This window comes from Ascidiella aspersa, chromosome 6 (genome assembly GCF_963924565.1).
Source record: "Ascidiella aspersa chromosome 6, kaAscAspe10.2, whole genome shotgun sequence".
Taxonomy (NCBI): domain Eukaryota; kingdom Metazoa; phylum Chordata; class Ascidiacea; order Phlebobranchia; family Ascidiidae; genus Ascidiella; species Ascidiella aspersa.
Window position 1 is genome coordinate 9,964,224 of NC_139452.1, and position 20,347 is coordinate 9,984,570.

The 20,347-nt window shown below is 35.7% G+C and overlaps 3 protein-coding genes across 3 annotated transcripts; all 3 read left to right on the forward strand.

Annotated features, from left to right (window-relative positions):
- Positions 1-1,180: 1,180 nt before the first annotated feature.
- Positions 1,181-3,554, forward strand: LOC146139612 (uncharacterized). Its single transcript, XM_083393167.1, has 4 exons — positions 1,181-1,286; positions 1,650-1,784; positions 2,654-2,755; positions 3,400-3,554. The coding sequence occupies exons 1-4, from the start codon at positions 1,238-1,240 to the stop codon at positions 3,483-3,485; spliced, it is 372 nt and encodes a 123-aa protein (XP_083249293.1). The 5' UTR covers positions 1,181-1,237; the 3' UTR covers positions 3,486-3,554.
- Positions 3,555-5,176: 1,622 nt separating this feature from the next.
- On the forward strand, positions 5,177-7,559 carry LOC146139613 (uncharacterized). The gene is made up of 4 exons (XM_083393157.1): positions 5,177-5,286; positions 5,656-5,790; positions 6,659-6,760; positions 7,404-7,559. Exons 1-4 carry the CDS (start codon positions 5,238-5,240, stop codon positions 7,487-7,489), a joined length of 372 nt encoding a protein of 123 aa, XP_083249283.1. The 5' UTR covers positions 5,177-5,237; the 3' UTR covers positions 7,490-7,559.
- A 1,618-nt stretch (positions 7,560-9,177) lies between these two features.
- On the forward strand, positions 9,178-17,704 carry LOC146139614 (uncharacterized). Its single transcript, XM_083392361.1, has 4 exons — positions 9,178-9,291; positions 9,661-9,810; positions 16,059-16,160; positions 16,837-17,704. Exons 1-4 carry the CDS (start codon positions 9,243-9,245, stop codon positions 16,920-16,922), a joined length of 387 nt encoding a protein of 128 aa, XP_083248487.1. The 5' UTR covers positions 9,178-9,242; the 3' UTR covers positions 16,923-17,704.
- The last annotated feature ends 2,643 nt before the right edge of the window (positions 17,705-20,347 follow it).

Below are 20,347 nucleotides of genomic sequence, written 5' to 3' on the forward strand. Positions count from 1 at the left end.
TGTTTGATTGCGGTTTTGCGTTTTTGTTAAACAAAGCGATATGGCAACGCTGTGGTCTACAATATTTAAATATCTGTTTATAATCTAAAAAATACCATAGCTTACTCAGTGATCTATGATATAAACAATATTGAAAAGAATTGTCAAGAAACGATTGGGAGTTGCAATAGGAAGAGCTTTGTTTTGACGGAAGTATGCAAAAATGGTAGACGAAGAGTGGCGGAACGTTGGTAGAAGAGTTTCGCTTATCTCGCTTTACAAAGAGCCTAACGCTTGCAGAAGTTAAAATTTGAAGTATTTTCATAAAATCCTTGTTGATGCTTACAGTGCGCAGAATAGAATGCTTGTGGATCAGACATGTCAACATGTGTATCTTTAACTAGATTGTTTTTATATTTATCCATATTTGAAAAGCGATGTCCGATACTTGAAGATGAAGTGTGGCTGTTTTACATTTATCCATATTAGGAAAATGAAACCGATACTTGAAACTTTTTATTGTGATACCGTTACCCCCCCCCCCCCCCCCCCCCCCGGTCCGAACTAAATCACGTAAAAACCATGATCAAGCAGGCTAAATAAATAAAATTAGGACGTACAAAGGTTGTTTTTTAATCAAACATGATGGATAACTTATATTATCCCTAAAATCATCCCTAATAATATGTCTATATTTGTTAAACTGTAAACGGTTACTCTTTCGATTAGTTAGGGCAGTGTAACCGTGAGTATTGCTGCGCATATGTTTAGCCACGTAACTCCCCTTAGATCCGCCCGTGGTTTGATCCAGTGCACGCACTGCTAGGCGATTTCGCAATCGAGACGACCTAAAAAACGAGAGAAAAACTGTGGTTACTGGAAAGCATTACATCAAGTGACGCAAACTATGCCAATAAATTGCGCGCCGAAAAATCTTGCTGTGCATTCCGCAAATACGACTAGTGGTGAACAGTTGTTCTCTGGTATTAATATGTTTTATAAATAAAAGCTACTATATGGCAACTGGTGAGATAGTTATTTACCCAGATTTCGCCCACTTATTCCAACTGGTTTACTTTAGTTGAAGCCGCATACAATGATAGTTTGAACTAACCACGAAAATCGTTTTTGACTTTAAACCATTTTAACTTTGCATATAATCTGTATATTATGCTATTAATTCTGTTCTGTTTAGAAGTATAATCTCCTGAATTGGTAAAGTTTCCTCCATTGCTCGGCGCACCATTATTCTAAAACGATGAAGGCTTATTATGCTTTGTTTGCAGTTGCCCTACTTTTTGGCTCAGGTAAGCCACTAAGTCAAGAAAGAAGTAGACTTAATTAAATTGAATAGATGATTTTTAAACGTGTAAATTAATAAATACTTTTAGTACAACAATCCCGTCTTTAATGCAAATTAAATCACCTTATCACCTAGTTTAACCCATATGTCAAAGACATGAATGCAATTGTTTTGCATGCAAAAACGTTGGCGATGTGTTTCAAGGGTTTAAAGACGTTATAACGTGGGTAACTTGGGCTTCTCTTGCTTTTGTACATTGGCATACAAACTATAGCCGCAAAATGGTTATATTCACCGCTGTTAACCTTGCTACGTTAATGTACTGCACAATCCTAGTTGTTAGCATGCAACAAAACTCTGTTTACAGGTTACGCCATACAGTGCTACCAGTGCACCCAATCCGATGTTGGTTGTGGGGACGGGGCCGTTGACAAGGTCCACTTAAAAAACTGCACAGGAAGCCTTGACGTCTCGTGCTCTAAACTTTCGGGCTCTTTGCTAGGTAAGTTCATGGCGGAAACCGTTATATACAGTCGTACGGCCTCAGCCTGCCTATCGCCAGTCATTTCTGACTGTTTAACCTAAATGTTCCCAAATTATGAGGGCCTCCATTTGTTTACTTATCAATGGAAAATCCGATTAAGAAAGGAAAGAACATTATTTTTAACCCCTTTTTATTATTTTTTTATTTGAACTAAGTAAAATCAAGGCAATCACCGTAGAAAAATTATTTACCACGTAAGTCAATGCCTGTACAAACTGCTTAGCCCATTGTACCCACGCTGATAATTGATTTATTGTAAATAAACTTAATTAGAAGGATATAATCTGGCAAATATAGCTTCTTAGTCAAAATTTCAAAGAGGCTGCGTGGATCTTTGAAACTCGCTCACGGTCGTCAGTTTAAAAAACACAGGTTTAAACCGCGGAAATGTACCAGCGTATATAGGCTTCGGTGCATAGAAAAATATATTTTTATTTGTATGAGGAGCTTTTGATGTTTTGGGACTGATCTTTGATAACATAGAAAAGCTGGGTATAAAATGTACTAAACGTTCCATCGTTGATTAACTGTTTTTAAATTTATGGGCACGCATATAGGGATAGGTGGTTCGAAAAGCATTTTCTTTATTGTTTTATTAAAGCCTTCAATATATAAAAATTCGTGATTCATAACCATTTTTTAAATAATATAAACTTGCTCACCCTATAAAGTTCAGCTTCACTCTTGTCTAATATTTTGCCATTCAGCAAGTTCGTTTATCATACAATAATGGTGTTTTTCGTGCTATAAACAAAAATGCAGAAAAGGTGAAAATAAGTGTATAAAAGTGTATTCGCGCTCCTTTTAATCAAGTAATTTCCCTATAGGTGTAGCAACGGTGACACGCGGATGCTCAAACAACAATGCCGTCGGCTGCACAAATATAAACTTTGCCGGTATTTCCTCTACTAGCTGCGCCTGCAAAACAGGTAAGAAACTTCATAAAACAGACAATGCCGTCTATTTTATACGTTCCTTTACTAATGGTAGTGTATAGATAGAGTGAAAGAAGATTAAACAGACATGCGATTTTAACAGGGAAATCGTGCAGCTTAAAATTTTCCAAGTAACATCTCCTGAAGTATATTTTTGTAACATCTTCTGGAGTAGGATATCTTTTTAATTTTTTTCACGTTACTTTAAGCAAACTATCTTAGGTAGCAATCTGACTTTTATCAAAAAATATTACTGAAATATGAATCTTTATGAATATTAACATTCAGTTATATTCAAAATCAACAGTTCAGAAATGGACTCACATAGAACTCTTAAAAAAAAACAATTACTCGATCTCTAGTTATTTAACAGTGGGTATTATATTCGTCAAAAAATCTTGAACTTAAAAAATGTCAATCAATGGCCCCATAACTAGCTTAATAACGGATATTTTCAGTAGATTTCTAACATTGCTCAACACACCCTCTGTCCCTCATGGATCCAGCAATTAAACTTTCATCAAGATATATAATTAAACAACAAAAATTTATCTTAAAAAACCCTTAAAAATCGAGCATGCAGAAAGTAACTCTTTGGACGATTTTTGCATTAACTAAATCTTTTCTTATACCTATAGACGCCTGCAACTCATCGATCAAGATTCTTCCAAGTCTGGCGGCCTTACTTATGATGTCCATCATGTCAGTTTGGTGCTTCGCCTGAGCCTAAATGGGAAGACTGTGTACTGTATAGCTGTATTTAGGTCTAATATTACACATTGGTTCTTCTGTATTTCGCCCTGTACACCTTTAAATTGGAAATTTGAATCGGCTCAAATAAAAGTTCATCTAATCGGCGGACGGTCTTTACTGATATAAATGTGCAGATCTTAAAAAAAGAAATAAAATGGTAATAAAAGACTAGCCACAATAATTAAACAAAACACGTGAAACTGTCTGAACTCGATGAAAAAACGATGCGTTGCTTTAGGATCCTTAAAAAGGGCAAAATTTATTTATGTTTAAATAAACATCAAATATATATTAAAATTTTTATTTATGTATATCGCGGCACATTTTCATTAAAAAAAAACAATGTCCAAGTTTGTTCAAAATGGTCCTTGGTATTTTTGCTGAACTACGCATTGCGCATTAAACAACTGCTTTGTTGCAGTCGACACTAGAATGCTTCTTATATTGTTACCGGCTTGCTTGGAAAATGAAGAAGCCCACATATTTATTTCCGTAAGTTGATATAAAGGGCTCTTTATTGGATAGAAAGATTTTGCCAACGCGTGAAGGTTATGTTTGATTGCGGTTTTCCTTTTTTGTTAAACAAGGCGATATGGCACCGCTACGATATTTAAATATCTGTTTGTAAACAAAAAATAGCAAAGGCGGGCGTATAGCTTACTCAGTGATCTATAATATAAAAATTATTGAAAAGAATTGCCATACAACAATTGTGAGCTCCAATAGGAAGAGCTTTGTTTCGACGGAAGTATGGAAAGTTGGTATATAAGAGTTTCGCTTATCTAGCTTTACAATGAGCCTATAACGCTGGCAGAAGTTGGAAGTAGAAGCATTTTCATAAAATCCTTGTGAATTCTTATAGTGCGCAGAAGGGAATGTTTGTGGATCAGACATGTCAACATGTGTATCTTTAATTCGTTTGATTTTATATTTACCTATTTTTGGAAAAAATGCGCGATATACTTTAAGATGAAATGTGGTTGTTTTTACGTTTATCCATATTAGGAAAATGATTTCCTTTTTATTGCGATACCGGTACCTTATGTTTTGATAAACAAAGTATCGCGGTCCGAAATACATAACGTAAAAACCATGATCAAGCAAGCTGAATAAATAAAATTAAAACGTACAAAGGTTGTTTTTCAATAAAACATTATGAATAACTTATATTATCCCTTAAACCATCCAGAATAATATATATATATTTGTTAAACTGTAAACGGTTACTCTTTCGATTAGTGAGGGCAGTGTGACCGTGAGTATAGCTGCGCATATTTTTAGCCACGTAACTCCCCTTAGATCCTCCCATGGTTTGATCCAGTGCTCGCGTTGCTAGGCGATTTCGCAATCAAGCCGACCTTAAAAAAGAGAGAAAAACTGTGGTTACTGAAAAGTGTTACGTCACGCAAAATATGCGCATAAAATGCGCGCCGAAAAATCTTGTTGAGCATTCCTCAAATATGACTAGTGGTGAACAGTTATTCTGTGGTATTAATATATTTTATAAATGAAAGCTTCTATGCTTATAGCGAGGTAGTTATTTACTCATATTTCGCTTATTTAACCGAACTGGTTTACTTCAGTTGAAGCCGCATACAATGATAATTTGGACTTTTTTTTCTAAATCCGTATATTATGCTATTAATTATGTTCTGTTTAGAAGTATAATCTCCTGAATTGGTATTCGTTCCCCCATTGCTCCGCGCATCATTAATCTAAAACGATGAAGGCTTACTATGCTCTGTTTGCAGTCGCTCTACTTTTTGGCTCAGGTAAGCCACTAAGTTAACAAAGAAGTATACTTAATTAAATTGAATTAATGATTTTAACACGTGAACATTAATAAAAGCTTTTTGTACAGTAATCCCGTCTTTTATTCAAATTAAATCACTTTACTACCAAGTTTAACCAAGCAATATGTCAAAGACATGAATGCTGTTTTGCATGCAAAAAAGTTGGTGGTGTGTTTCAATGGCATAAAGACTTAATACCGTGGGTAATCTGGTATTATCTTGATGTTATACATTGGTATACCACCTATACTACAGCCGCAAAATGAATATATTTACCGCTGTTAACTTTGCTACGTTAATGTACTGCACAATCCTAGTTGTTCGCATGCAACAAAACTCTGTTTACAGGTTACGCCCTACAGTGCTATGATTGCTCCGATTCCGAACATGGTTGTGGGGACGGGGCCGTTGACAAGGCCCACTTAAAAAACTGCACAGGAAGCCTTGACGTCTCGTGCTCTAAACTTTCGGGCTCTTTGCTAGGTAAGTTCATGGCGGAAACCGTTATATACAGTCATACGGCCTCGGCCTGCCTATCGCCAGTCATTTCTGACTGTTTAACCTAAATGTTCCCAAATTATGAGGGCCTCCATTTGTTTACTTATCAATGGAAAATCCGATTAAGAAAGGAAAGAACATTATTTTTAACCCCTTTTTATTATTTTTTTATTTGAACTAAGTAAAATCAAGGCAATCACCGTAGAAAAATTATTTACCACGTAAGTCAATGCCTGTACAAACTGCTTAGCCCATTGTACCCACGCTGATAATTGATTTATTGTAAATAAACTTAATTAGAAGGATATAATCTGGCAAATATAGCTTCTTAGTCAAACTTTCAAAGAGGCTGCGTGGATCTTTGAAACTCGCTCACGGTCGTCAGTTTAAAAAACACAGGTTTAAACCGCGGAAATGTACCAGCGTATATAGGCTTCGGTGCATATAAAAAGATTTTTTTATTTGTATGAGGAGCTTTTGATGTTTTGGGACTGATCTTTGATAACATAGAAAAGCTGGGTATAAAATGTACTAAACGTTCCATCGTTGATTAACTGTTTTCAAATTTATGGGCACGCATATAGGGGATAGGTGGTTCGAAAAGCATTTTCTTTATTGTTTTATTAAAGCCTTCAATATATAAAAATTCGTGATTCATAACCATTTTTTAAATAATATAAACTTGCTCACCCTATAAAGTTCAGCTTCACTCTTGTCTAATATTTTGCCATTCAGCAAGTTCGTTTATCATACAATAATGGTGTTTTTCGTGCTATAAACAAAAATGCAGAAAAGGTGAAAATAAGTGTATAAAAGTGTATTCGCGCTCCTTTTAATCAAGTAATTTCCCTAGGTGTAGCAACGGTGACACGCGGATGCTCAAACAACAATGCCGTCGGCTGCACAAATATAAACTTTGCCGGTATTTCCTCTACTAGCTGCGCCTGCAAAACAGGTAAGAAACTTCATAAAACAGACAATGCCGTCTATTTTATACGTTCCTTTACTAATGGTAGTGTATAGATAGAGTGAAAGAAGATTAAACAGACATGCGATTTTAACAGGGAAAGCGTGCAGCTTAAAATTTTCCAAGTAACATCTCCTGAAGTATATTTTTATAACATCTTCTGGAGTAGGATATCTTTTTAATTTTTTTCACGTTACTTTAAGCAAACTATCTTAGGTAGCAATCTGACTTTTATTAAAAAATATTACTGAAATATGAATCTTTATGAATATTAACATTCAGTTATATTCAAAATCAACAGTTCAGAAATGGACTCACATAGAACTCTTAAAAAAAACAATTACTCGATCTCTAGTTATTTAACAGTGGGTATTATATTCGTCAAAAAATCTTGAACTTAAAAAATGTCAATCAATGGCCCCATAACTAGCTTAATAACGGATATTTTCAGTAGATTTCTAACATTGCTCAACACACCCTCTGTCCCTCATGTATCCAGCAATTAAACTTTCATCAAGATATATAATTAAACAACAAAAATTATCTTAAAAAAACCCTTAAAAATCGAGCATGCAGAAAGTAACTCTTTGAACGATTTTTGCATTAACTAAATCTTTTCTTATACCTATAGACGCCTGCAACTCATCGATCAAGATTCTTCCAAGTATGGCGGCCTTACTTATGATGTCCATCATGTCAGTTTGGTGCTTCGCCTGAGCCTAAATGGGAAGACTGTGTACTGTATAGCTGTATTTAGGTCTAATATTACACATTGGTTCTTCTGTATTTCGCCCTGTACACCTTTAAATTGGAAATTTGAATCGGCTCAAATAAAAGTTCATCTAATCGGCGGACGGTCTTTACTGATATAAATGTGCAGATCTTAAAAAAAGAAATAAAATGGTAATAAAAGACTAGCCACAATAATTAAACAAAACACGTGAAACTGTCTGAACTCGATGAAAAAACGATGCGTTGCTTTAGGATCCTTAAAAAGGGCAAAATTTATTTATGTTTAAATAAACATCAAATATATATTAAAATTTTTATTTATGTATATCGCGGCACATTTTCATTAAAAAAAAACAATGTCCAAGTTTGTTCAAAATGGTCCTTGGTATTTTTGCTGAACTACGCATTGCGCATTAAACAACTGCTTTGTTGCAGTCGACACTAGAATGCTTCTTTTATTGTTACCGGCTTGCTTGGAAAATGAAGAAGCCCACATATTTATTTCCGTAAGTTGATATAAAGGGCTCTTTATTGGATAGAAAGATTTTGCCAACGCGTGAAGGTTATGTTTGATTGCGGTTTTCCTTTTTTGTTAAACAAGGCGATATGGCACCGCTACGATATTTAAATATCTGTTTGTAAACAAAAAATAGCAAAGGCGGGCGTATAGCTTACTCAGTGATCTATAATATAAAAATTATTGAAAAGAATTGCCATACAACAATTGTGAGCTCCAATAGGAAGAGCTTTGTTTCGACGGAAGTATGGAAAGTTGGTATATAAGAGTTTCGCTTATCTAGCTTTACAATGAGCCTATAACGCTGGCAGAAGTTGGAAGTAGAAGCATTTTCATAAAATCCTTGTGAATTCTTACAGTGCGCAGAAGGGAATGTTTGTGGATCAGACATGTCAACATGTGTATCTTTAATTCGTTTGATTTTATATTTACCTATTTTTGGAAAAAATGCGCGATATACTTGAAGATGAAATGTGGTTGTTTTTACGTTTATCCATATTAGGAAAATGATTTCCTTTTTATTGCGATACCGGTAACTTTATGTTTTGATAAACAAAGTATCGCGGTCCGAAATACATAACGTAAAAACCATGATCAAGCAAGCTGAATAAATAAAATTAAGACGTACAAAGGTTGTTTTTCAATAAAACATTATGAATAACTTATATTATCCCTAAAACCATCCAGAATAATATATATATATTTGTTAAACCGTATACGGTTACTCTTTCGATTAGTGAGGGCAGTGTGACCGTGAGTATAGCTGCGCATATTTTTAGCCACGTAACTCCCCTTAGATCCTCCCATGGTTTGATCCAGTGCTCGCGTTGCTAGGCGATTTCGCAATCAAGCCGACCTTAAAAAAGAGAGAAAAACTGTGGTTACTGAAAAGTGTTACGTCACGCAAAATATGCGCATAAATTGCGCGCCGAAAAATCTTGTTGTGCATTCCTCAAATATGACTAGTGGTGAACAGTTATTCTGTGGTATTAATATATTTTATAAATGAAAGCTTCTATGCTTATAGCGAGGTAGTTATTTACTCAGATTTCGCTTATTTAACCGAACTGGTTTACTTCAGTTGAAGCCGCATACAATGATAATTTGGACTTTTTTTTCTAAATCCGTATATTATGCTATTAATTATGTTCTGTTTAGAAGTATAATCTCCTGAATTGGTATTCGTTCCCCCATTGCTCCGCGCATCATTAATCTAAAACGATGAAGGCTTACTATGCTCTGTTTGCAGTCGCTCTACTTTTTGGCTCAGGTAAGCCACTAAGTTAACAAAGAAGTATACTTAATTAAATTGAATTAATGATTTTAACACGTGAACATTAATAAAAGCTTTTTGTACAGTAATCCCGTCTTTTATTCAAATTAAATCACTTTACTACCAAGTTTAACCAAGCAATATGTCAAAGACATGAATGCAGTTTTGCATGCAAAAAAGTTGGCGGTGTGTTTCAATGGCATAAAGACTTAATACCGTGGGTAATCTGGTATTATCTTGATGTTATACATTGGTATACCACCTATACTACAGCCGCAAAATGAATATATTCACCGCTGTTAACTTTGCTACGTTAATGTACTGCACAATCCTAGTTGTTCGCATGCAACAAAACTCTGTTTGCAGGTTACGCCATACAGTGCTATCAGTGCTCCGATTCCGATCATGGTTGTGGGGACGGGGCCGTTGACAAGGCCCACTTAAAAAACTGCCCAGGATCAAGATTTGGCATACTTGAGTACGTCTCTTGCAAAAAATCGTCGGGCTCTTTGCTAGGTAAGTTCTTGGCCGACACCGCTACATGGAGGCATACGGCCTTGGCCCAACTAATAAAGTGTTTTTCTCGAGTGTTTAACCTAAATGTTCCCAAACTATTAGGGCCTCTATTTGTTTTCTTAACAATGGAAGATCCGATAAGAAAAATAAGAAAAGGTTTTTAACCCCTTTTCTTCTTAAACTAATTAAAATCTTGATTCTAGACAATCACCGTAGAAAAATTATGTACCACGTAGATCAATGCCCGCACAAACTGCTTAGCCCTGTGGTTCTCAACATTTATGCCCCGTGGCCATGGGCGCCCGCACGGGGGGGGGAAAGGGGGGGGGGGCACTTGTCCCCACCTGGAATTTCAAAATGCGATTGTTGGTATTATATTTAAGTGTAAATGTATATTAAGGTTAAAAATATTATACATTATCCATTGCCGCCAGTGGCGTATCCAGGGGGCGGGAGTTCTTACCCTGTTTTTGTAAGCGATATTATCGTTTTTTGTTCGTTTTTTGTCAGGGTTTAACAAACTGTTTGAAACGGCGTGCTTTAAAAAGTAATTGGGTCACGCGTCTTAATCTAAAGCCGAACCAAAATCGCAAAACTCTGTTTTTCGTCTTTTGTTTGGCCGACAGTAAATGCTGGAAGTTTTTCTCTTTCGTTATTTGTTTAGGTTGTCTGATTAGCAAGTGTGTATTCTACAATTGACAACGCTAAGTCAAACCTTCTTATTTTTTCTCGCTAAAAAACGTCGAGTTATACGCAGTATGTTCCTAGCTCTTCGGTCTCTGCGCTAATATCCGATGTTAGTGTAACACCGTTTCATTTGTTTAACTGAAGCAGATTCTTAAAAGGAGGTATAATGGTGACTGTCGTGCGCTTTCCAAAGTCTCCATGTTTAAGTAATAATGGTTAACGCTAAATTATGCTCTTTAAGCATACTCTTAGAGAACGTGCTAAGTGTGCAATGGACACAACTTATTTCCCCTCAACAGCGGCTTGTAATTTAGCTGACTTGGCACACAGCTCGGCGAAATTGTTGCGCTAATCGTGGCATAATAACACCAGGAAAAAACGATCTTCGTTTAGTATTGCAGGTGGTGAAAGACAATTTTTTAGCGCTTGTTCCGTTCATGGAAAAGCAATGCGCTGCTGATAGTCGAACTATGTGTGCTTCTACCTCAATTAATCACAGATATTTCACGGTCTTGGTTTGTTTTTTTGCCTGAAGTTACCGTGTTTCGCAGCTGGCGCCTGACAGATTTGTTGACGACGCACGTGGTCGCTTTTGCTGGACGTATTTGGCTGTTTCGTGGTTTTTTCTAACACGTCTTGCAATCATCATTCTATGGCGTCATAATGTCACTGTTTTATGACGTCATTATTCATTAAGACAGACGAAAAATAGGGGAATTCCCTAATTTGAAAATTCAGAACCCCCCTTTTTTATTTTCCCCTGATTGCCCCCCCCTGGAAAATTTTCTGCGGGCGCCTCTGTCCGTGGTCCCTGCTTATAAATATATCTAGCATTATATTCAACCTGTTTTCACTTGTTTTACTCCTCAACGTCAGTAACACATACAGCTATTAAAAAAATCCAACGAATAAATGTACTTACTCACTTTCTAAAAAGTTATCAAACCTGTGATTGTACGTCAAATTAACTTATAGGTGGTCATTACAAAGCTTGTTCGTGTACTCCGCCAAGGTGTTTTTTTTTTATTCGGCTATGTTTTGTTTTAGCCAGGCAAATATCATAACATACGTCGAAACGATTTGTGGATTTCGTTTTACTCAGACAAGATCAGAAATACCAGGTTGGCAAAGACAGTTATATTTGCAATATAAATAAATATTACCACAGCTTTTCGCTGAGTAGTAAGTACGAATCTCAAATAGACACAAAAAGCCTGCAATTTTTTTATCATGTGACAGCTGCAATGGTACAACGTTTTAACGCCGTTTAAAGAGTTTTACTTTTCCGCGATAAAATCCACCCATAGTACTACTAGCAATAATTATAGAATGTTGAATTGGCGAGTAGGTTTGCAAAGTAAAATCCAGAGGTGTTCAACAATAATAGGTTTCGAATGTTGAACAACGAATCCAGAATATCGAATCCTAATAAGTTTTAAAATAATTATTTACATTTTATTCTGGGGGGATGGACAAAACAACAATTAATTGCTAATCGAATGTTTAACGCATATTGTAAATGAAAAAATAAATTACAAATTATTAACTTTCTAAATAACTGCCACTCCAGAAGCTGTTTAATTTATAGTGCATAACTACAAGAAAATTTAAACAAGGACACAAAGCATGATTGAAACACCAGGTTGTTGCCAAAACGTTTTTGTCCATAAAGTGAGTGCAATGGAAACAATGTTGTGTTCAATTATACTTCATTACTAACGTGATAAGGTAATTAGGCAGTTAAATAATATGCTGCAAAGAATACAAAGTAATTGCTATCGATGCCTTACTATTACTAGACAATTACGCTGTGCATAACCTCGCTGATTATTGGCCTCAAGTTGACCTTGAGTAACTCAGTTGCGATCTTTGCGCGTTTTACGATAGAACGCTTGTTTTGAAACTTAACGCCCTTTAAATATAAACTGTTTCTGGTTTAAAACGTTATTGCCCGCCTAACAGAATTTGGACACCTAATGGTTAGGCCAGTGGTCGGCAAACTGTGGGCTGCAGAGCCACTTTTATTGGGCCGCGAGTTACTTTTGAAAAGCTTGCGGTGTTGTCATTTAGTTGTGGGCCGCGTGATAGCCGTACCTTCATTGCACTTATTTAAAAGTTGGCGTGGAATATAATTTTTTAAAATTGGCTCAACTTGGAAAGGCCCACGTCAATTGTGGCCCGAGACCCTGTTAAACTATATATTTTGCCAACTTTACCAGTAGGTATTGGCAAAAATTTTCGCGCTTCGGGCGTATATTTTTCGTTTATATTAAGGTTTACATTATGGCCTAACACTGTTTTGGGCATCACGGCGCTGTGAAATGTTTCACGTTACAACCAAATGTCCTAAATCCGCCACGGTGTTCGTAGTAATTATATGCAGTGGGCCTTCAATAGCTCTAAAAAGAGTACTTTACACCGCGACAAAAACGTTTGCCGATCACTGGATTAGTCGGAGAATATTCGCCAGCATTGGTCTCCCGAAAAAACGGTAACGACACATATATGACTGCATTCGAAGCTGCAGCACATTAATTGTTTCGCCACAGCGTTTAGCGGCGTTAATTTAAATTTATCGCGATTAAACAGTGGTACTCAAAGTATGGGTTGTGGGTCGCGTAGGGCCTAAAAATGGGTCGCTCTAGCGTGATTCAATCCTGCGCAAACTAACTTTTTTCGTTTTATTTTTCAAATATTTTCAATTCAATCAAAACTGGAATATTGCATCATAGCGTTTCGTGGCAACCTAGATTATTGCATCATAAGTGGTTTTCTGAACGTTTTAATGGCAGCCAGCTACAGTAGCTGCTAAGACTGGTAAGCGGTAGCCGCACACATTTTTTAGAAGATTATTCGTCACTGGTCAAGAATCCTACCACAGCGTTCAAACAATTACTAAATTGCCGCACATTGTTCGAGTTAGGGTTAAGGTTAGCATTTGGATGTGGGTGGGTCAAGCATTATTATATTTATTAAACCAAATGCTAACCCGTACCCTAAACCAAATAAAAATGTGCGTTGTGTTAGGTAGACCAGCGCCAATTATTTTGCTATAACTAGTATTACACACATATACCTTAAATTTCTGTTAGACTAGTATTTCTATACTGCTGTCTTAGTAACTGATAAACTTGGGATTAGAATTGAGAAAACTTAAGTCCTAAGCAGAAACTCATCCGTTTCAGTTCGAGTTATACGTTTGTTTATATCGATTCGATCTATAGGTTCGTTTTTTTTTGTGCGACCAATAGGTTCGTTTTTTTCAATGCGAGCTATAGGTTCGTTTTTTTTTATGCCACTAATAGTTTCGTTTCTTTCGATGCGAGTTATAGGTTCGTTTCTTTCGATGCGAGCTATAGTGTTTTTATATTAATGCGAGCTATAATTTTGTTTCTTTTGATGCGACCAATAGGTTCGTTTCTTTCGATGCGAGCTATAGGTTAGTTTAAATTAATGCGAGCTATAGGTTCGTTTCTTTCGATGCGAGCTACAGTTTCGTTTCTTTTGATGCACGCTATAGTTTCGTTTCTTTCGATGCGAGCTATAGTTGCGTTTCTTTTGATGCAAGCTATAGTTTCGTTTCTTTTGATGCGAGCTATAGTTTCGTTTCTTTTGATGCAAGCTATAGTTGCGTTTCTTTTGATGCAAGCTATAGTTTCGTTTCTTTTGATGCGAGATATACTTTCGTTTCTTTCGATGCGAGCTATAGTTGCGTTTCTTTTGATGCAAGCTATAGTTTCGTTTCTTTTGATGCGAGCTATAGTTTCGTTTCTTTTGATGCGAGCTATAGTTGCGTTTCTTTTGATGCACGCTATAGTTTCGTTTCTTTCGATGCGAGCTATAGTTGCGTTTCTTTTGATGCAAGCTATAGTTTCGTTTCTTTTGATGCGAGCTATAGTTTCGTTTCTTTTGATGCAAGCTATAGTTGCGTTTCTTTTGATGCAAGCTATAGTTTCGTTTCTTTTGATGCGAGATATACTTTCGTTTCTTTCAATGCGAGCTATAGGTTAGTTTCTTTTGATGCGAGATATACTTTCGTTTCTTTCAATGCGAGCTATGGGTTCGTTTTTGTTTATGCCACCAATAGTTTCGTTTCTTTCGATGCGAGCTACAGTTTCGTTTCTTTTGATGCAAGCTATAGTTTCGTTTCTTTTGATGCAAGCTATAGTTTCGTTTCTTTTGATGCGAGCTATAGTTTCGTTTCTTTCAATGCGAGCTATAGGTTCGTTTCTTTTGATGCGAGCTATAATTTATTTTCTTTCAATGCGAGCTATGGGTTCGTTTTTGTTTATGCCACCAATAGTTTCGTTTCTTTTGATGCGAGCTATAGTTTCGTTTCTTTCAATGCGAGCTATAGGTTCGTTTCTTTTGATGCGAGCTATAATTTATTTTCTTTCAATGCGAGCTATGGGTTCGTTTTTGTTTATGCCACCAATAGTTTCGTTTCTTTCAATGCGAGCTATAGTTTCGTTTCTTTTGATGCGAGCTATAGTTTCGTTTCTTTTGATGCGAGCTATAGTTTCGTTTCTTTCGATGCGAGTTATAGGTTCGTTTCATTTAATGCGAGCTATAGGTTCGTTTCTTTTGATGCGAGCTATAATTTATTTTCTTTCAATGCGAGCTATGGGTTCGTTTTTGTTTATGCCACCAATAGTTTCGTTTCATTTAATGCGAGCTATAGGTTTGTTTCTTTCGATGCGAGCTATAGTTTCGTTTCTTTCGATACGAACTATAGGTTCGTTTATTTTTATGCGAGCTAAAGGTTCGTTTCATTTAATGCGAGCTATAGGTTTGTTTCTTTCGATGCGAGCTATAGTTTCGTTTCTTTCGATACGAACTATAGGTTCGTTTATTTTTATGCGAGCTAAAGGTTCGTTTCATTTAATGCGAGCTATAGGTTTGTTTCTTTCGATGCAAGCCATTCGTTCGTTTCTTTGGATGCGAGCTATAGGTTCGTCAGCCGAGGGTCACGGTTGAGAAACCCTGGCTTAGTCCATTGTACCCACGCTGACAATTGATTTATTGTAAATAAACTTGATTAGAAGGATATGATCTGGTGAATGTAGTTTATCAGTCGAAAAAAAATTAAACGTTGCGCCGGCCGTTGAAACTTGCTCACGTTCGTCAGTTTGAAAACTAGACTTAGAGGCTTCGGTGCATAGAAAAGCTTCTTTTTTGTTTTTATAAGTAACGTTTGCTTTTTTGGGACTGATCTTTGACAACATAGAAAAGCTGGGTATAAAATGTACTAAACGTTCCATCGTTGATTAACTGTTTTCAAATTTATGGGCACGCATAATATGGATAGCTGGTTAGAAAATCATTTCTTGATTGTTTTATTAAAGCCTTCTATTTATAAAAATTCGCGATTTATGAACTTTATTTAAATAACATAAACTTGATCACCCTATAAAGTTCAGCTTCACTCTTGTCTGATATTTTGCGATTCAGCAAGTTCGTTTATCAGACAATAATGGTGCTTTTCGTGCTATAAACAAAAATGCAGAATATGTGAAAATAAGTGTATTTTTTTATTCCTTTTAATCAAGCAATTTCCTTAGGTGTTACAACGGTGACGCGGGAATGCTCATCTGTCAATGACGTCGGCTGCTCAAATTTAAACATAGTCGGTATTTCCTCTACTGTTTGCTACTGCAAAACAGGTAAGCAACTTCGTAAAACAGACAATACCGTCTACTTTTTACGTTCCGAGACTTATGGAAGTGTATAGGCTGAAAGAAGAATAAACAGACGTGCGATTTTAACAGGGAAAGCTTGCAACTCAAAGTTTTCCATGTAACATCTCCTGAAGTAAATTTTTGTAACATCTCCTATCTCCTGAATTATAATATTTTGTAGAATTTTTTACACGTTACTTAAAGAACCTAACTCAGGCAGCAATCAGACTTTTATTAAAAAAATATTACTAAAATATAATTCTTTATGAATATCAACATTCAGTCATACTCAAAATCAACAGTGCAGAAAGGGACTAACATAGGTTGATAACTACGAGACAACTCTTCCAAAAGAGCTGTTACTCTAAGTTAATCAGCAGTGGGTATTGATATTCGTTAAAAAATCTTGAACTTAAAAAGTGTCAAATTGGACCAAAAAGCAATGGCCCCATAACTCGCCTAGTAACAGAGATTTTCAGTAGATTTTCACACATTACTCAACACACCCTCAGTCCCTCATGGATCCATGAATTAGACTTTTATCAAGATATATCATTAAACAACAAAAATCTATCTTAAAAAAACACCTTAAAAATCGAGCATGCAGAAAGCAACTCTTTGGACGATTTCGCATGAACTAAATCTTTTCGTGTACCTATAGACGCATGCAACTCATCGGTCAAGATTCTTCCAAGTCTGGCGGCCTTACTTATGATGTCCATCATGTCAGTTTGGTGCTTCGCCTGAGCCTAAATGGGAAGACTGTATACTGTATAGCTGTATTTAGGTCTAATATTACTAGGGCGATTATTTATGACTTGTCAAAAAAGTCAAACTTATTTTAAGTCAGAATCGAATAAAAATGCAAATAAATTTTTACAAAACGAAAAAAAAACATAAGTCATCTTTTTAAAATTGTCGTTCATTTTTGTGAAATTAGTCATTTAATTTTATCAAAAAAATTAGTTTTGATTTATATTCAACGACGTTTTAACTGTACTATATCTTCATTAGAGCAAAATATGGTTTAACCAAGGCCTCTCTGATTTGGACAATTGTCTTAAACAGTATTTGCTATACTTTTTCGATTGCAAATTGCAATTGCCTCATTCCTATTTTAAAAACTGGGTATACATTTGTCTAATTTGGCTTTTATAGTTGTTTGTTTTTTTAAAATGACAAAAATATCATGAGTATTTCTAGGAGTTTTTTTTGCATTAACCCGAAAAATAACTGATTTGATTTGCGCCGGTACGGTAATCACTTCGAAAAACAATATGTTGTTTAAATCAATGCATTTCTTAAATTGTCAAAATTTATACAGAATAAAATGCTTTTGGATCAGCCATAATATAGGACATGTAAACATGGATATAGCTTGAACGCGGTTGTTTTTATATTTATCCATATTAAGAAAGTTGTGTCTGATACTTGAAACTCTTTATTGCGATATATGTACTTTATATTTTGATAAAAATTTTGCGTTTCGAACTTCATAATGTAAAAACCATGGTCAACCAAGCTAAATAAAATTAAGACGTACAAAGGTTGCTTTTTAATGTGATATTATGGATAACCTATATTATGTCTAATAACACACCTAATATTATGTATATATTCGTTAAACTTTAAACGATTACTCTTTCGGCTTCTGAATAGTTAGGACAGTGTGACTGAGAGCATTGGTGCGCATGTGTTTGGCAACATGACTAGGCTTGCCATTTTTTGCAAATGCAAACCCTGGGCTCATATTAAAACTTGCAAACAAATTATACAAAATAATTTAATGAAACTAATTAACTAGACAGGGTTGCGGTTGTTGTATATTTTGATAGATGGTATTTTTCAGGGCATGATTTTTCAGGGTGGTTTGTCTAAGTATGGGCCGAAAATTTCCTTCCTTCACCTAGGACTTTACAGATGCAAAAATGTTAGCCTAGGTAAACATTTTCTGTTAAATTGTTTTCGTACCTATAGGTAAAAATAATTTTTCAGTCTTACAAACCCCGCCCCCTATAAAAGTCCTTCGATAGACAAACACATATGTACCCCAAAACTTTTCCTTGACTTGTTTTCTATAGCAAAAACAGATATGGGCCGAAAATTCCCAGCATTTATACCATGACTTAACTGATGCGAAGGGGGCATTTTACTAACGGATACAATTTAGTTAACTGTCTTTAGATAAAATTCAAGCGTAATTATGTAATGGTAACAATATAAATACGTAACAAAATAATATTATATTATAGAAGCTTATTAAAATACAAACCCACTACGCATTACTACGAAATTGAGAAACGACTCCTGTTTACGAGATATTGCTCCTATACTTGATTGTAGTGTAGGCTATAGCGTACAGCGCTTATACGATGACAGCACACTTATTTAATGATTACGTTTCAGAATTTAAGGCCCGAAAGGGAACACCAAAAAAATATCTCTCAACATCTAAAATAAAAATAATCCGTATTATTAAATTTGTTTTGACCATCAAAAAAAAAATTGGACTTTCCTCAAAAAGATATCGGTGGGATAATGTCCATTTAAATATTTTGCCCACCACAAACAAAAAAGAAACTAACCCCAGCAAACCCATCCCCCCCAAATTTTTTTCTTAACACCCGTTGAAAAAATAAGATTTTTTTCTTTTGCAAAACATAATGTGAAAATTCCGGGACTAACTGATTAACCGGGCGGGACACCGGGACTATCTCGGCTAAACCGGGACGTATGTATCAGTAATATATGAGCATATAAGGCGGGCCGAAAAATCCTGTTGTGCATTTCGTAGAATACGACTATAGTTGTGCACAGGGGTATACGTAAGCGCCTGTACTAAACGGCGACGTACATTTTTACTGAAATGAAGCCTGTTTCACCGAACTGTTTTGCTGTAGCAGCAGTCGCAGACAACAAAAGCTTAAACTAATCTCGAAAATAGTTTATATTACAACCATTCAACATTGCATAATATACTAAGGAAAAACAAATATTTTCTATTGTTATTTTTTTTTAAATCCATGCAATTTGTTATAATTTCTGTTCAAGTATTATCTCCTGAGTTGGTATTGATTCCTTCATTGCTCCGAGCACTTTTAATCTAAAACGATGAAGGCTTATAATGCTTTGTTTGCAGTCGTCCTACTTTTTGACACAGGTAAGTCATTACGTCAACAAAGAAGTAAACTTTAATAAGGTGAATAGATGTTTTTTAAACTTTTTAATCCTTGCCAACAACTTGGGTTTCTCTCGTTGTTGTACATTGGCATACCGCCTACAGCAGCAAAATGGGTATATTCACCGTTGTTTTTAAAACAATCGGACCAATTTAGGGGGTCAGCAGACAGCCCGAATTTCCACGCTAAAATTGCTAAAATCTGGGACTTCCCCAACACGATACTGTACGTTTTTCTTTAAAAACACAGAAACCTTGTAAATTTTCTATTAAGCAATGGCAATAAAGCATCACAAATCTATTTTCCAGTTTTATGTAAATTTCAAATGTATTCCCAAAGACCCTAAATCTTTAAACTACCTTATTTTTAGAGCTTTCATTTAGTTTATCACACATATATATACAATAAAATATATTTTAACAAATAGTTTATTATGAAATGCACTTTTCATTGACAAGTGCTTTAATGACACCATGCGCATTGTCACTGGCTGCCTGTATGCACGAAATTTCTAACCTGGCAGGCATCCAGCCCGCTGAGCTTCGCCGCAGAGAAGTCAAATAACTTTTAGGTCGTTCTCCTATGGAGAAACACCTTCTCCATTACAAGTTCGCCAGTCCGGCTAACCTCAACCAAATGCTACTATCGAGAAGCCTAGTTCTACCGGCTGCACTCAAATCACTTTACCAAAGCAAAAGCTCTCGTGTAGCTGAATGTATGGTCACCAATCGGAACGAGGAATGTAATAATAAGATTGTCCATACGCAAGAAGTTAAGAAAATCAACCGAATGCAACACACAGTGTAAGATTGATGGGGCAAGTTTTGTATTGCCAAAACTGTTTATGTGATCTGAACAAATGCGTTATGATACATTTATCCAAAAATTACTTCAAAGTTCTAAAAATTTTTAGCATCATTCCACGTTTCATTTTGGCTTAAAGCTTGAATTAAAAGTGATGCACCAATCAATAAACTAAAGTTTCTCCATTCA

Excerpts from the sequence above, each read along its gene's own strand:
- LOC146139612 (XM_083393167.1), top strand. The coding sequence starts at position 1,238 with ATGAAGGCTTATTATGCTTTGTTTGCAGTTGCCCTACTTTTTGGCTCA. Across the intron at positions 1,287-1,649 it reads TGCCCTACTTTTTGGCTCAG|GTTACGCCATACAGTGCTAC; the intron begins GTAAGCCACTAA and ends CTCTGTTTACAG. Across the intron at positions 1,785-2,653 it reads ACTTTCGGGCTCTTTGCTAG|GTGTAGCAACGGTGACACGC; the intron begins GTAAGTTCATGG and ends ATTTCCCTATAG.
- LOC146139614 (XM_083392361.1), top strand. The coding sequence starts at position 9,243 with ATGAAGGCTTACTATGCTCTGTTTGCAGTCGCTCTACTTTTTGGCTCA. Across the intron at positions 9,292-9,660 it reads CGCTCTACTTTTTGGCTCAG|GTTACGCCATACAGTGCTAT; the intron begins GTAAGCCACTAA and ends CTCTGTTTGCAG. Across the intron at positions 16,161-16,836 it reads TGTTTGCTACTGCAAAACAG|ACGCATGCAACTCATCGGTC; the intron begins GTAAGCAACTTC and ends GTGTACCTATAG.
- LOC146139613 (XM_083393157.1), top strand. The coding sequence starts at position 5,238 with ATGAAGGCTTACTATGCTCTGTTTGCAGTCGCTCTACTTTTTGGCTCA. Across the intron at positions 5,287-5,655 it reads CGCTCTACTTTTTGGCTCAG|GTTACGCCCTACAGTGCTAT; the intron begins GTAAGCCACTAA and ends CTCTGTTTACAG. Across the intron at positions 5,791-6,658 it reads ACTTTCGGGCTCTTTGCTAG|GTGTAGCAACGGTGACACGC; the intron begins GTAAGTTCATGG and ends TAATTTCCCTAG.